This window comes from Poeciliopsis prolifica, unplaced genomic scaffold, assembly GCF_027474105.1.
Source record: "Poeciliopsis prolifica strain line A6 unplaced genomic scaffold, Auburn_PproV2 SCAFFOLD088, whole genome shotgun sequence".
NCBI lineage: Eukaryota > Metazoa > Chordata > Actinopteri > Cyprinodontiformes > Poeciliidae > Poeciliopsis > Poeciliopsis prolifica.
The window spans coordinates 358,612-375,339 of NW_026562463.1; the positions used below are offsets into that span (position 1 = coordinate 358,612).

At 39.3% G+C, this 16,728-nt stretch overlaps 1 protein-coding gene across 1 annotated transcript in view; it reads left to right on the forward strand.

Annotated features, from left to right (window-relative positions):
* The window catches only part of LOC129353343 (protocadherin-15-like), a 204,991-nt gene that overhangs the window by 40,944 nt on the left and 147,319 nt on the right, over positions 1-16,728 (forward strand). The window contains exons 3-4 of the mRNA XM_055022626.1: positions 3,398-3,412; positions 3,946-4,011. Of these exons, the coding sequence (XP_054878601.1) occupies positions 3,398-3,412; positions 3,946-4,011 (81 nt within the window). The remainder of the gene's footprint in view (positions 1-3,397; positions 3,413-3,945; positions 4,012-16,728) is intronic.

The window sequence follows — 16,728 nt, forward strand, 5'->3', positions numbered from 1 at the left end:
TGGAACATTTGATTCAGGTGTGTTTATAACTGGGATGCAGCAATTGATGATCAATATGCAGCATCCACCTGCGGTGTATGGGTATGAACATGGTGCAGCCTTTCCTTAGGGAATTGTACTGCAGATTTTATGCTGACTGATGAAATGCATTTCAGTAGAATCAGAATTGTTGGGAGCAATCCTAAACATATCACCTGTATTTGATATGGGTGTGTTAGTATCACTCAGGGGGAATTAGTAGTATATTATCGCTGGGTTGACTTTTACTTGTCCATTTCATCAATAGATTTTTGAGGCAAAAAATATATATTGATCTCACAAAACGAAGTCGCTTTTCTTTGAGCATCCAGGTATGCGTCTTCATGTACCTTGATATCGATCATAACCTCACACATTTTGGATTTGTTTTGGGTCATTGCCCCTCTTTGTTTCTGACCTGTCTAACCAAGTCTTCAAAGTCTTCAAAGAGGGGAGCCTGAGAAAACACATTTTAAACAATTCCTTGTTGTTTGAACTTTCCTCCCTGGTTGTGTCGCCAGTCACTTATCGTCATAACGCTTTGGCAGCGTCTGACCTGAAAGCTGCTCCCAAAAAGCAGCTAGTTTTACAGAAAGAGACTTTTATTTTGGAGCAACAAAGTTCCCTATCATTTGTATAATCTGAATTCCCCTGAGTACTTTTACCTGTGAACTTTAATAAGGTTTTATTAGATATTTGTATAAGTAACTTCTTTCATATAAAAAGAAAATATGAAATCTTCCTGCCCAAAACATTGCATTCCACACATTGCAGTGGCATATTAAAATATTTATTCAAAATGTATATGATCATTTTAAATTTGATTGCTGGTCATTTTGAAACATACATTTTTAGAAAATGTATTCAAATTTGTTGCGGTTCCAGTTGAATGATTTAATCTGGTAAATAATATTTAAAGCAGCAATCAGGCGGCTGAAGTAGATTTCTAGCTTTGTGGACCACAGATAACTTTAATCATCTTGCAAACATGAATAAGTTCGCAAGTGGCGTGATTGAAATTAGGTTTCACAATCACGAAAACCCAGATGCTTCTCATACATCATTAACCACCATATCGAATATTTTGACCACTCTTACTTAAAAAGATTTGGAAGTTGTTTACTATCCACCAAAATTTCACTTCAAAGTGACTGCATTACCTCTGATCCATGCTCTCAACTTCAGCTTTCCGACAGGTCTATTAGAAATTGATACAACCAGGTCCTATCACTACTAGCATCATTCCACTTCAAACACAAAACTTCTTTTCCAAGCTTATCAACATCAGATAGTTCCTCCTACTTTCAACAAAATTAAGATGTGAATTTCAACCAACTCACATCCAGGTTTTCAAAAGTCATCAAAGGCTAATTTACGTAATACAAGGATTCTCACTATAACACTAGAAGCAGTCGTTTTAATCGCCATATCGTCAGAATGCACTTCTTTAGCTTGACTCCATATGACTTCATAATTTTTAAACTGAAGCATATGCTCATGATAATAAAAAAGTTAAAAGCACCCCATTATTAAATAACTTGAGGTAGCTTTACAAGCAAAGAAAATTATTTCAATGTGGTGAATTTACCCAGAGGCAGACCCACCACACTGACACTGGTGTAGTTGGTGAACTATGTCAGTTCCTTTCGAAGAACTCATATTTATTTAGTGGACACTTAAAACCACCTGGGTTTCTACCTGGAGATTAAGCTGAACTGCAGTCACAGCACTGATGATTTTTACAAGAAGGGTTAAAGCAGACTCTCCCTGATAATTCTCCTTTTCTACTGGCTTGAGTGGCTTGGCTCGGGTCTAATCCGCTCATCCTCGTTCTTCTCCTCACAGAACCTGTTGTGTTTGCATTGAGAAACAGCTGAATTTCAGGCTTGACCTTAAAGTCCATGCAGTTTTTCATTTACCTTTATTTTGCTGCTGGTACACCTGAATTTATTCACTGTGGGGAAAATAAGACATATTTCTATTCTATCCTTTCTATTCTTTCTATTCTATCCTCTCAATTTAAAGTTTGGACTCTTTTGACAATCCAATATTCTTTTGCATGCTGTTCATTTGTGGACTTTTTAAATACTCACTCAAAAACATAAACTGCTGCGAACTGCTTTCTGAAGACCTGATTTTAGTTTTTCCGGAAACTTATTCTACTTTTCTCAAATGACTGTTAATTCATGCTTTTTTGACATACAGGATGTTGACTGTATATGCTCTGCTTTGTTATAAGAACACTTTTCTGCTCTGACTTTTTCCAAACTTAGCGGCACAAAAGTTGACAAAAATCTTTGAGAGTAAATCCCCTGTTAACCATTCTGCTTTGAATTTTGATATGTTATCTAACCCATTGAGGATCACCTCATCTTATAGAGAAAAGCAATGGAAGAGCCTATCTGGAGTCCATGGCACAGAGCAGAAAGACTATATTTTTTAAACAAGTTCCAGGTCGATGTTTTCAGCTTTCTTAAATGAAAATAAACTTGTGCCTTGTTTCCATGCCATGTTACTCATTTGGAAATGTTTTTATCACCAAATATTTTGCATTTTAGTTTTCCTCCTCTTAAAATATCAATTTATGCTATTTATATTATTGAAGGCTGTGAGTATTTTATTTCTTGTGGTGTTTTTATTCATGTCTTCAGCTGAGATATGCAGATATTTTTCCCACTTCCTTGCAAAATTTTCTATTAAATAAAGGGTGTGAGTTGCTGGGTGAACCTGAGCTTTTTGAAACAATAGGCATCTGTTATAGGTAATTTTTTTTAAACTATAATCTTTTCTCATTTATTCTCTGTTGTTCTTAAAAACAATAAACTGTTCAGATGATTGTTGAAATCATCTGTGTCACTCTGTAATGTGTTATAATGGGGAAAAGGAGGTAGAGCGGCCTAGTGAGAGGAAGAGAGAGTGTGATCATTGTTCCATGAAGTCTATTTTCTCGGTGAGCAGATATCCATCTTCCAGGTTTCCTCTGGGATTTTCCCGACCATCCTGTGTAGCTGTAGTGTGACGCTGGGATGTCGCTTAATGCAGGTGGCTTATTTCCATGTATCCTGGCAAGGACAAGATGTGTGGAGGAACTACTGAGTGTTGGCAGGCATTTTACTGCAAATGTGACAATTTTATGCCTCCAGCCGAGGTTAATGATGTTTTCCCCTCGTATTAGTAGGTCGTAATAAGTGAGGGAAGTCTAATACATTGACTTGTGTCCACACATCTACTTTTGACTTTTCTTAAAATCTTTATACCTCTTTTTACCTTGCTTATTTTTTCTAATATTTATCTTCTGATCTTTCCTTCTTTAAATACCTCCCTGACTTGTGTCCTTCTTCCCTCCTTCCTGGTATGGTGTGGCTGTAACTATCTACAGACTGGCAATATGAGGGTAAGACTGATCTCCTCTTTTCATCCTTCATTAAACATGTTCACATGCTCTGCTGATTAATTTATCCTGCTGACCCAGCGGAGATGGTTATAGAGGATTAGGCCCGTCTCTTAAAAAACGCTACTTTATCTGTTTTTACGGTCAGTTCCTGCTTCTCTTAGCTCACCCTGTTTTACACTACATGACATCTAAGTTATAAAACTCTTGTTTTTTTTCTTACGGTCTATGCTTTCTCACTGAACAGAAAACAATGAGGTTAATAAACTACATACTACACGTGCACAGCTCATGCTTTATTTATCTTTATGAGTTTATTGTTGTTGTCCCTGCAGCATTTTGTACACACTTCAGGGTCTTTTTCCAAATCATTTTTCTCATAAATACTAAGTGTTTATCACATAAAACCACCTACAGGGTTCTCGGTAAAGTTTTATATTGCCTATTTTAAACATAGTAGATGTGAAGAAGAATAAAAAACATCCATGGAGGTATTAGTTTAATCTTATCTTGACTTTTTTTTTTTATCCTTTCAGAATGTAAACTCTCCCGTTCTGGTCCTCCTGCTACCATCGTGGCCATAGATGAAGAAAGCCCCAATGGTAAAGTACTGCTGTGTTCTAGCATTTCTAGCATTATTTTGAGTTAAAATAAAAAAAAAAAAAAACTTGTATAGATTGTCATGAATTCAAGAAACAATTAGGATTTTTTATTTTATTTTATTATCCTTTTCTCCATATTGCACAACTTTCAAAAATGAAAAATGCAAGATGGCACATGCAAATAAACATGGGTCTGCTGTAACATGTCACAGGAAGTTGCATCTTGATCGCATGTTTTTGTCTGAATCAAAAAGCTTGTGGTATTTGAATATTTGATTATTGTCTTTTAGAATTGGAGAGTCCTTAGAAGTCGCTTGGTTTCCTGGTTGTTCAGCATCATTGACAAAGCATTTATATTTGATTCCAAATTCTAGATTCCTCTATTCCGGAATCAATTTTGTCATGTTAAAGGACATTGTCTAGTTGGAACTCCCAATTAACTCCATCCCCTTACTTTTAGTCTACTTATCAGAAACCTAGTTTTATTGAAGTGATTTATTTAATTTTTTCCCCCTTAATTCTGTAATGGTAGCCAGGAATATTGACTACCAGTGAATGCACCTTACAGACACATGGGTCAGTCATTTGAAAAACAGTTTCTGTAGTCAGAGATCTCCATTTCACTCACTGTAAGAGAGCTATCTCCAGTTGGCTGGACCTCTGCTGCATTATCCTGCTTAATATTTATAAAATCATTTGTTTTATGTTAAATATATTTATCTAATTTTGTTTATTTGGAGAAATCAACTTTCACTTTGATGTAAAAAAAAATATATATATTTTTTAAATCAAATAATGTCAAATTTTGTTTATCATGACTTGCAGGTAATGGTTAATAACATTTCTTTCATATTATTTTTGCTCAAATAAAAAAAACAAACAATTGTTTTAAAAATATATAAATACAGTTTGTAATTCTAAGAGAGAACTCTAATACTTTAAAATCCAATAAAGGTATGTTAGCGCTCCTTAAAATGTAATAAGATTCATTTCAGCAAGGGAAACTGGAGTCTGTTCATGTCTGTTCTTAACCTATTCAAACACACGTCTTTGTTCGACCCTTTAACAAAGATCTCAGTCTGCATATCACATCCTTGCTTTGTCTCAGCAGGTTGTGTTAAGCACCAGATGATGCTTGGCATGCAGCCTGAACTCATTAATTCATTAGGCCTGTACCAACAGTATCACTTAAATCCAATCTGTGTTGCAGAGGAAATTACCTAAAACACTGTGCACCAAAACGACATAATTAACTCTTTATTACTGAGCCTCTGATTTGCTGATGGTTAAATTTTATTACCTTTGACGACTTCTTCACTGTTTTCGGATGCAGCTGTTGCTGACTGTTGCACCACCAAACAGGTACACTGTAAGGCAGAATATGTGTTCTTGTCTCGGTCAAACTATTTCCTAAAATATCTGACTTTAAATATGAACTTTGAGGAGTTGAGATTAATTTGACAGTAAAATTATAACTTTAAAGGGAGGATTGTGTTTATTCTGCAATATTTTTCCCCTGAATTGCAACTCAAATTAAAAGTTTTTCCACATGATCAGATTTACTTTCATCTTGTTTGTTCTTATTAATTTAAAATGTTCTGTTTTGCTTTTTTTTTGCATTTTCTGGAACTCTCCTTTCTTTCTGGTCAAAAAAAGATTCATGTCAAGTGAAGTTGTTTCTTACTTTCCCAAGATGCATTTTCTTCTACCATTTTCTTTAAATTATTTTGAGTTCCACAAAAAAAAAAAAAAAAATCCCAAAAGGGGCTGTCATTGCTTGGTAATATTGCTATTAAACGTTGCCTAAGGACTTGCTGAGACCTTCTAAATAATGCCCAGGGGCGCTGCCAGGAATCTTGGGCCCCATGACAATAAATGAAATTGCCCCCCGCAATTATTATTATTTTTCATGGCGGCATAGTAACAACCACAGTTGTTCTTGTGGTTGTCCACTACTGAACACTGTCACCATCAAGCGCTCCAAGCAGGAACAAACCATTTGATGCAGATCCAGGGAGGTCCAGTGCAAATATGGATGTCTGCTTTTTGGTCTGGAAGGGGGAACATTTGACTTTTACCGCTAAAAACTATTTTAGAAAACACAATATAATTATTTTTCTAATTGACAGGGCCCCAATTTTTGTCTTTTATTTCTATGAAAAAATGAAACATAATACATTAATTGTGGAGGGCCCCCTGTTGGTCACAGCTGGTGATGCCCATAGTAATTTGTGCATGTGTTTCTGTGTAATGCATTTCAGTTATGCTATAAAGGTGACTATTTTTTGACCATATTAAATATTTTACTTTACTCAACAATCAGTAAATACATGACCTCACTGAACGTATATAACATAGCTATTCAGCCAGCTAGCAGCTTGCCAAATGCAGTTTTAAAACTGTTTACAGAGTTTATGTTTATTGAGCTCTCCATTAGCATCAGTGACATGCTGCATCAGCTACTCTTCCTGGGGCCAGTTTACTGGATTTCAAATCTTTTTTTCTCTAAGTTTTATGTGACCTGAAAACATTTCCACACAGACAAATTGGTCTTCAGTGTCATTCTTTAAGCCAGCTTGTTAGTGTAGAGCAACATGCTGGGCAGGGCAGGTGCTGTACAACTTGATTATTAAACAACCAGAGAAAACTTAATCTGGCACCGCTGCATTTGAAACCATAACTTATTTTTTAGCAGCTTTACACCAATATACGACCTTGGCCAAAACATGACTTCACAGTGCAAAATCACCTAACACAGGAAAAGTTTAGAGTGATTCATTGTCAGACAAAGAGGTGGAGGAATTAGTTTTTTTAATAACATATGCATATATCTGGTTTCAGATGCTAGAAACCAAACTTTAACACCTACAGCTTATTCTCTGTTTGATTACACTTACCGATGACAGTTTTTATAAAACTATTGGAGTATGTGTCTTCTCAAATGTAGACTTTATCATGCACATGAAGCAGTATTAAATGACTTCAGAATATTTTGATCTAAATTGCCTCATCATATCAAAAATCATTCTCCTAATTGCTTGGAAGTAGAGTTCTTTTGCAGATTTGAGAAGAAAGTTGAATAATTAAAATTCCTTTCAACCAGGCTTATTGCTTTGGATCACTGAGCATTTAGTTTTGTCGGAATATAAAAACGGTCTCATCACTTTGTTAGACTGTAAACATAAGACGAATGAAGGCCACAAGAATAAAAGCCTTTCTCCAAAAATAAGTAAAAGAGAAAAAGCAATTAATGAACAAACATATAAGTGTTATACAACACTATATGTCTGACTCGACTAAACACTAACATTTTGATTACAAAATAAAATTTTCTCAGCAAAAAATTATTTTGTCTCTGAAAATAGAAAACAAGAGCTGATCACAACAATCCACACCGACATTACCGGAGATTAGCATGAAAACTTCAGACATACGTTTCCTTTTATCCCCACAGCTTGCTGGTATCTGTTGATTGCTTTGTGCTGTTGATTATTCATTACTGTGGAGAAATTCATGCAATTTCTATTCACCCTTTTTTACTATTTTCAGCAGTTCTTCTTCTATCTTCAGTATATGTTGCTGGAAGGGAAGGCTGTATGCAGGGATTTGCTTTTATCTACCCTAACATTTTGATATTCAATGGTGACAACAAAAACATCTTATAGGTTTTTGTAGTCGTTTTCAGTATAAAGCAAAAGTGAACTAAAATAAACGATAACATTTATATACTGGGACTTCTTGCAAAAATAACATGGAAAACTTAAGTGAAAATACAAACACAATTTTATATAGACTGGTTACTGTTTTGTTTTGGCTGTGTGAATGCAGCACATATGTGGTTTACATAAAATATAAGCCCATTCACTTTTATTGTAGAAATACTACCTAGTAATTTGTTCTACTAAAGTAATTGTTCTTGTAACGTTGTATAACGGATGCAGTACAGTTCAGAAAATCCCGCAGTATGGAGATCCAGTCTGGTTTCGGAGCTGCTGTTTAACCAAAGACCAGGATAATGAGGCTATTTACAATTTGTTCTACAGTAGTGAGCCAACCTCTGCATACATTCTTCCTTAACAACTCTCTTAAAGACACCCTGAGGCTGAGTATCCCCATCATGGAATAGCTTTTTACTTTATATAGGAGGAACACATCCACATTCACTTCTTTTTTTTACTTATCTAGCTTCTTGGCTGACACTGCAAGACAATTTTCTGTACAATGTGACAACAAAGGCATGCCTTCTAGTGCTTTGGAAAAGTATTGGTACCCCTGGACCTGCTTCAGGTGTTACAGTCCTCAAAAGACAGTTCCTTTGATGGAAATTAGAGAATAAAAAATGATTTAATCATTTATTATATTTACTTTCTGTCCTTTGCTATATATGTCCTTGTGTCTGAAATAGCTATTTTAACAGAAAGTTTGATCAAACTTTTGCTGAAAATGGAAATGTTAAGTTCTACTGTTTAGGGTCTCCTGCGCAAACTGCTGACAAACAGATGGTTCGTTTCATAATCTGCCAAATACTGTTAAAAAAATCTGCTCTTTTCTTATCAGCTTCAGTAGGTCTGTATATAAAACCATCTGGTGTGTCAAGTTATCTCCGGTTATGGAAAAAAAAAAGATTATTCTTAGGCTAATGCATCAGAAAATTGTTTATAAAAAACATAAAGTAGGTAAAAAGAACTTGAGATAAACAACACATGGACAATCGAAGCGCATCGTCTCATTTAAGTCTATTTTTACTGCGTCATGAATTCAAACTCAGTCAATACTGAGATGGACACGAATGTATGTAATTGAGTTAAATTTTTTTATAGAATTTGCAGAGAAACCTGACCTTTCTGTAGTAATCACAAAGTTTCTAGCATCATTTTGGTAAGATATACTTCCTAACAGAATTGGAGGGCCATGTTTAAATTAGCCGTACTCGTAGCACTGACTCCGTATAAAATCTGCATTTTTTTTTTTATTGCACTGAAGTAAAATGCACTACCAGCTTATTGTTAGCAACGTTCATCTATTATAAAATCAGTTCTGATCTGTGTATGGGATTATTAGGGTGTCAAGCTTAAAATATCGATTTTTGGGACAGCAGCTTGTTTTTTGCACGGTAAGCTTTTTTCATACTGCGGAATGATATTGTGTAATTTTTCATCTGGACTTGATTCCGCCTTTTGAAAATGCTATCAGTTTTAGTGCTGTAGTTCATCAGCATAGTGTATAAAGTATAGGGGTTGTGACAGTTTTATGTTTAAAGTTTGTAGCCAGCAAACTTTTTTGTAGACGAAATTAAATGGAGAGATGTTTTCTCCCATAAGGAGAGCATTTTCACCAGATAAAGTTCTTAGGATTCTATATGGTCACTGCAGAGACAAACACTAAATGGTGTCAGAGATGTAAGCTGGAACATGTGAAGAAGTAGCTTTCCAGAACTCAAGATGTGGAATGGTGACTGATGATATGGAAGAGCTCTGTGGTCAGTCTGCTGCCTTCAGAATGTTCTATGTTGGCAATTACTGCAGATTAAACCCTCATTAATGGAACTAATGAAAATGAGCTATGTATCATAACACGGTTATATTCAGACAGTCTATCAGTTTAACTACCAACTTACAGCACACTCTGTTCTGAGTTACTGGTGCAGTGAAATATATCTTTTTTTCCAACAAAGTATTTCTAAAGAAGGGCATGGTGTATGTATTAAAATGTGTTCTCATTTACTTTATTTGATAGATGTTATTTCCTCTTGGAAAAACATCATGCAACAGCCTAATTTAAAGCAACATGTTTTTTAAACATTGCTCTTTAGCTCTCAATTGCTACCTGAAACCCAAAGGAAGTTGGTCTGCTGTTCAAACATGGGAGGCTTTCTACTTATTATCCTGAAGGAATTTTCACAATCTTTTTCACGTTTGCTTTCTCTCCCATATTTATTGAGATAAAACCAGAAAAAAAGTTAGTGTATAAACACTTTTACAAGTTTTTTTTTTTTTTTTTTTGTAACTTTTATTTATACGTTTTTTTTTTCCTACCCTTTAAATTCCTAGATTTGAGCAGAAATGTGGATGGCAGCAGGATGCAAAATGGATAATCACATTAACAGCCACAAAGCCCGGTATCGATATGGACATAGACACTGAGCAGCCTCTGGGTCAGTTGTGTCCCTGAACACTAATTTCCTCCTAATTGATTCATCCTGGAAAAGCTTGGAAGAGAATACAGAAATTATACCGTTTTCAATTACGGCCGACAGTCTAAAAAAATGCAAAATGTAGCGCGGTTTAACCACTGCCAGATACTTGACCACAAGGATCCATCAGATCTTTCCCCATTATCGTAATTGTTTGAAAAAATTATAATTAGAGTTAATGAAATATTGAGGGGAATTTAATTAGTGATTTCCGTTGCACTCTGTATGTATCTATTGAGAGTTGCATAAGGAATTGTGGCTGACGAGGACAATTAACCATGCTAATTTTCTAATTAGAATGCCTCTGTAATTGGTGACGTGAAACAAAATGAAACGTATCAGAGGCCCACACATTTAGTATGTACTATCTTTTTATTAATTTATTAATTACTGCACTCCATGAACTGTTGTTCTTACATTTTAATCACACTCTGGTCAGTTTTAAGACACTTTTACTTTACATTCCAGCATGTGCTATTTTGGAGAAAGCACTATTTATTGGTTGTATTGGTAGTGCAACTGTGGTTTTTTGGCCAAAACACACTGCTTGTAATCAGTAATCTTTTTTACAATACATATTTTGTTGATTTTAATTACAAAAGATCTGACTGGATAGAATATATTATTATGAAATGCTAAAATAATAAACTAAACGAACAAAAAAAAACTTGTCACAACAAAATTTTTATACATCGTCTTAGAAAGTTAATATACTTTCCCTTATACAGACTCACAATTTGGAGTGACCAATTGGTCTAATAGTGATGGGTTTTTTTAGCAGTTGGAGGCAGATTGAGCACCCAGAGAAAATCTAGCAATGCCTGCGGACAACTTAACAGATGTTTGTAGAATGACCGCCTCCCTGGTAAATTCTTAACTGTGGTTAATTAATAGTGGTTCTGGTTCAAGATAGCCACCCAAACTCAAGTCTGGTTACAGCAAGACATATAAAAGAAAGAATTAACGTGAATAAAATCTGTGTAACATGAATTAGGTTGAACAATCTTAAAAATAACATGACCCCAATTTAAAAACTATAACAGATGAGAAGCAGTCATTTACATTTATTTGTCAGGCGGTAGTCCCAAAGCCATAGAAATGCATTTGTACCTCTGTCCAACCACAATCAGAGCCATTATCCGCAAAAAAAAAAAAGTTCTGGAACAGTGGTGAATCTTGCCAGCAATGGCCAGCCTCCTAAATCATCTTCAACTAAGAGTCCTCTGACAAAATAAGGACAGAAAATGACCCAGAACAATATCTAAATCACAGCAGGTCTGACCAGTCTCAATAAAGGTCAGTGCTCATGATTCAACAATAAGACACATAATGGGCAAAAATGGAATGCATTGGAGAATTTCATGGCAAAAATAAAAAATGACAAACCACAAAAGTCTATCTCACATTTCTAGCTGATGATCCATCTAGTGAAGATATACTGTGGACTGTGAAGTGTAACTTTCTGTAAGATGAGCATTCCATTACATCGGTTGTAAAATCAACAGAATGGTCAAAAAACTGCAAAAACTTTTCAACAGGTTCCAAGCCCAACTCAGTGAGTCTGCTGTAAAACCACTCACATGTATGTTGTAGGCAGTGTTATCTTGAATAAATGCAATAAGAGCCAACCTATTAATATATTCCTCTTCATTTTTACAAGTTTCACAGAGTACAATAATTAAAGATAATAAAACTATTCTTATTCTGTGTATACCAATACACTAGTTTATGTAGTGTATTGCGTGCATTTATCATGCGATGCAAGATAAATATTTGCATCGCCTTTCCTTACAAGTATCCTGTCCCTGACTATTTCCATTTCTGTTGATTCCCAATGCCTAAATATTGTTAGATCGAGGTAAATAAGATTTTCTAAGTCTTGTTTGGTCAACCATGCATCTTCTGCAAGCAAACTGTCCACAACAGTGCGCCTAGCTTTATCCCTCTACACTCTATCCTAAATACAGTTCTAAGATCAAAAAAATTATTTTGTTTTGTTGGCTGAAACCACAGAGCTTGTGTAGTTTTATAATATCGCCAGACCAGAGCCTCTTTTGTCCAGAGCTCAGGATTGTACATTTGTCATAAAGTGAGGTGATGAGGCAGACGCTGGAGACCCAGGTAGGTGTATGGTGAGAAATTTAATGAAAATAAGTCCACAAAAACACAGTCAATAAACGGAGTCCGCGGCCAGGCAGCACGGCTGAGCGGAAGCCAGGGCTCAACGCCGGTAGCAACTGGTCTTACAGGCGGCTAAACAACACAAAACGGCAGACCAAGGCAAAAGTACGACAACGACAAACAATGACAAGGACCCGACGAGGAACAAAGGACACAGGAGGGACTAAATACACTGAGGGCAATCAGGGGAACAAGACACACCTGGGAACAATCAAGGGGAAGACAGGACAACGAGGAGACTCAGGACACAGAAACTCGGAATTAAAACACAGAAAAACACAGAACCTGACAGTACCCCCCCTTAAAGGGCGGCTACCAGACGCCCAAAAACAAAATTCAAAAACCAGGGGCGGAGGGGGCCAGAGTCCAGAAAACAAAAAACTACCCACAAAAGGTGGGCGGAAACACAAGGAGGGGCCAAGAGTCCAAAACTAAACAGAAAGTGGGCAGAGGCGTCCTCGGCGCCCGCGGCAGACCCCACGGGGGAGGTCCGGAGGGCGTCCTCGGCGCCCGCGGCAGACCCCACGGGGAGGTCCGGAGGGCGTCCATGGTGCCGAGGAACACTAGGGGGCACTGGAGGAACACTAGGGGCACTGGAGGAACACTAGGGGGCACTGGAGGAACACTAGGGGGCACTGGAGGAACACTAGGGGGCACTGGAGGAACACTAGGGGGCACTGGAGGAACACTAGGGGACACTGGAGGAACACTAGGGGACACTGGAGGAACACTAGGGGACACTGGAGGAACACTAGGGGACACTGGAGGAACACTAGGGGACACTGGTGGAACACTAGGGGACACTGGTGGAACACTAGGGGACACTGGTGGAACACTAGGGGACACTGGTGGAACACTAGGGGACACTGGAGGAACACTAGGGGACACTGGAGGAAACTAGGGGGACTGGAGGAACACTAGGGGGCACTGGAGGAACACTAGGGGACACTGGAGGAACACTAGGGGACACTGGTGGAACACTAGGGGACACTGGAGGAACACTAGGGGACACTGGTGGAACACTAGGGGACACTGGAGGAACACTAGGGGGCACTGGAGGAACACTAGGGGACACTGGAGGAGCACTAGGGACCTCGGAAGGAGCACTAGGGACCTCGGAAGGAGCACTAGGGACCTCGGAAGGAGCAGGGACCTCGGAAGGAGCACTAGGGACCTCGGAAGGAGCACTAGGGACCTCGGAAGGAGCACTAGGGACCTCGGAAGGAGCACTAGGGACCTCGGAAGGAGCACTAGGGATCTCGGAAGGAACACTAGGGATCTCGGAAGGAGCACTAGGGATCTCGGAAGGAGCACTAGGGATAGAGGCTGCCGGAGCAGCGGCACGAGGAGCAGAGTCCACGGAGGCCGGAGCGGAATCCGGCGGAGCAGGAGCCGGAGCGGAATCCGGCAGAGCAGGAGCCGGAGCGGAATCCGGCAGAGCAGGAGCCGGAGCGGAATCCGGCAGAGCAGGAGCCGGAGCGGAATCCGGCAGAGCAGGAGCTGGAGCCGGAGCGGAATCCGGCAGAGCAGGAGCAGGAGCCGGAGCGGAATCCGGCAGAGCAGGAGCAGGAGCCGGAGCGGAATCCGGCAGAGCAGGAGCAGGAGCCGGAGCGGAATCCGGCAGAGCAGGAGCAGGAGCCGGAGCGGAATCCGGCAGAGCAGGAGCAGGAGCCGGAGCGGAATCCGGCAGAGCAGGAGCAGGAGCCGGAGCGGAATCCGGCAGAGCAGGAGCAGGAGCCGGAGCGGAATCCGGCGGAGCAGGAACGGCAGCCGGAGCGGGGTCCGGCGGAGCAGGAACGGCAGCCGGAGCGGGGTCCGGCGGAGCAGGAACGGCAGCCGGAGCGGGGTCCGGCGGAGCAGGAACGGCAGCCGGAGCGGGGTCCGGCGGAGCAGGAGCGGCAGCCGGAGCGGAATCCGGCGGAGCAGCACGAGGAACAGACGCTGGCGGAGCGGCACGAGGAGCTGAGGATGGAGCTGGGGCTGGAACTGGAGCCCAATGTTTTTGCTGAACGAACTCATCATAAAGTTCAAAGACTAGCTCCAGCATAAAAGAGTCCCTTTGAAACAGTTTGAAGAGGTGTGTGAAGTCTTCTTCAGAGTTTATTTGAAAACAGTTGAAACGGGTGTGGCGGAGATGAGTCGGTGATAGCTATCGGGTTGTGAATTTGGCTCTTCGCTAGGTCGAAGTCTGATTTTAGCCCCATTTCTTCCAGCAGCAGCGGAGAAGGCAGGATCTCTACATCCTTGTAGAGATCCCTCTGTGCCAACTCCAACTGCTGCTGGATCCAGTCCTCTCGGTCCATCTGGGCCAAGATGGTAGCGGCCTCACCTTGTAGTTGGTCGGGTCCTTCTGTCATAAAGTGAGGTGATGAGGCAGACGCTGGAGACCCAGGTAGGTGTATGGTGAGAAATTTAATGAAAATAAGTCCACAAAAACACAGTCAATAAACGGAGTCCGCGGCCAGGCAGCACGGCTGAGCGGAAGCCAGGGCTCAACGCCGGTAGCAACTGGTCTTACAGGCGGCTAAACAACACAAAACGGCAGACCAAGGCAAAAGTACGACAACGACAAACGATGACAAGGACCCGACCAGGAACAAAGGACACAGGAGAGACTAAATACACTGAGGGCAATCAGGGGAACAAGACACACCTGGGAACAATCAAGGGAAGACAGGACAACGAGGAGACTCAGGACACAGAAACTCGGAATTAAAACACAGAAAAACACAGAACCTGACAACATTGTACCAATGTCATTATATTCAGAGTCAAACCTGCTCTATATTAAATTTTCTGATAGCTGACGTCTTTCTCTAGTTTACCTTTAAGATACAGAGACAGCATTTCTGTGTCAATGTCTAAGGAAAATCTTAGAGGAAATATATTCATTGATTCATTCTTTACATATTTTATAACATGCACAAATCCTGTGCCATGGATACATCTAAACATCATCTTGCACCCCGTAGTAGCAACATGAGGTCCAGAACTTGAAGCAACCTTCTCCAGCTTCTGCCCTTTATTCTATGTTTGGTCAACCATGCAAATAGATGAAAGGCTGTGACTCAGCTGGTCCAGACACTATCACCAAAGGCTGATCTTAACCATACGGCAAAATTCCTGGACAACCCAATGACACATTGCTGGTTCTGATCCTCTATCCAGCCAAACACCCAGCTCCCTTCTTTCCATCCAGACCAACTTTACCTTGACTTGCAAGCACCTCCTTGGAATGCCTGGGAAAGCATCAGAACAGCAGCCCATCCAACGCGTTTGACTGACAGTCTGTCAATCACACAGCATGTTGGTTGACTTCCCAAGCTTGCTCACAAACATTCAGCTGAAGCTTAGCTGCATGTTTCAAAGCACCCATCTCTGCTCTCACACAGCTGGTCAGTCAGTCCGCCATGATGAACAGCACATATCCTACCTGGAGAATGCAACAGGCAGTAGGTCATCCAAGAGATGAGACGCAAGTCTAGGGATATCTAGAATTGATCAGTCTTTATTCAGTACTTTGTATTCAATGCACTGCTGTGAGGTAACAGATCATAGCCCAAATCAAACATTTTAATCACAGTTTGTAGCCAAATGTAATTTGTATATTTTATCTTCTTAGGTTTGCTCTGAGATGTTCAAAGCTATTGTCTTACAGCTCAGTTTGCTTTACACTGTCCTTCCTTATTTATATGTTGGTCTCCATGATAAAAAACCCTGAAGCTTTCATAGAAAGATTAATGAGATTAGATTATTATTTAATGCATTACTTTGGGTCAAGCTTTCACATAAAATATCCCAAAAAATAAACTGAACTTTTGTTTCTAACATAGCAAAATATAATGTTACATATTGTAACATTGCATTTATTTCAAAATATCTGAAAGTATTCAATTACTTTGAATACTTATTTAAGGGCGGTAGATGACATCTTCTATCTGGGCTAAGCTAGAATGAGGTAGAGGAACTAATGAAACCAATTATGCTATAACTATCCTACAACTGCAAGTTTTTAGAATTCACGTTCTCTATAAAATATGAGCGATTTTATTTGTTTGTACTTGTGGCTGGATGAATATCCAAAAATCACACATCTTTATCCCACTGCTTGTTTGTCTTATAATAAATTCTGGATTATATGAGGAATGCCCTTTTTATTGGTTTGTTTTTCAGCTCATCTTGGCTTAGGCACAAGGACACTAAGAGTTTTCAATATATTTTTTTCTCTTAAGTATGTTTTATTTTTGAGAATGAAAAGACACAAGATTTCAAATAAATTCCACACTACCCCAACCTTCTCTGGGAATTACATCCATATTTTGATATATTGGGCTTTCATCTGC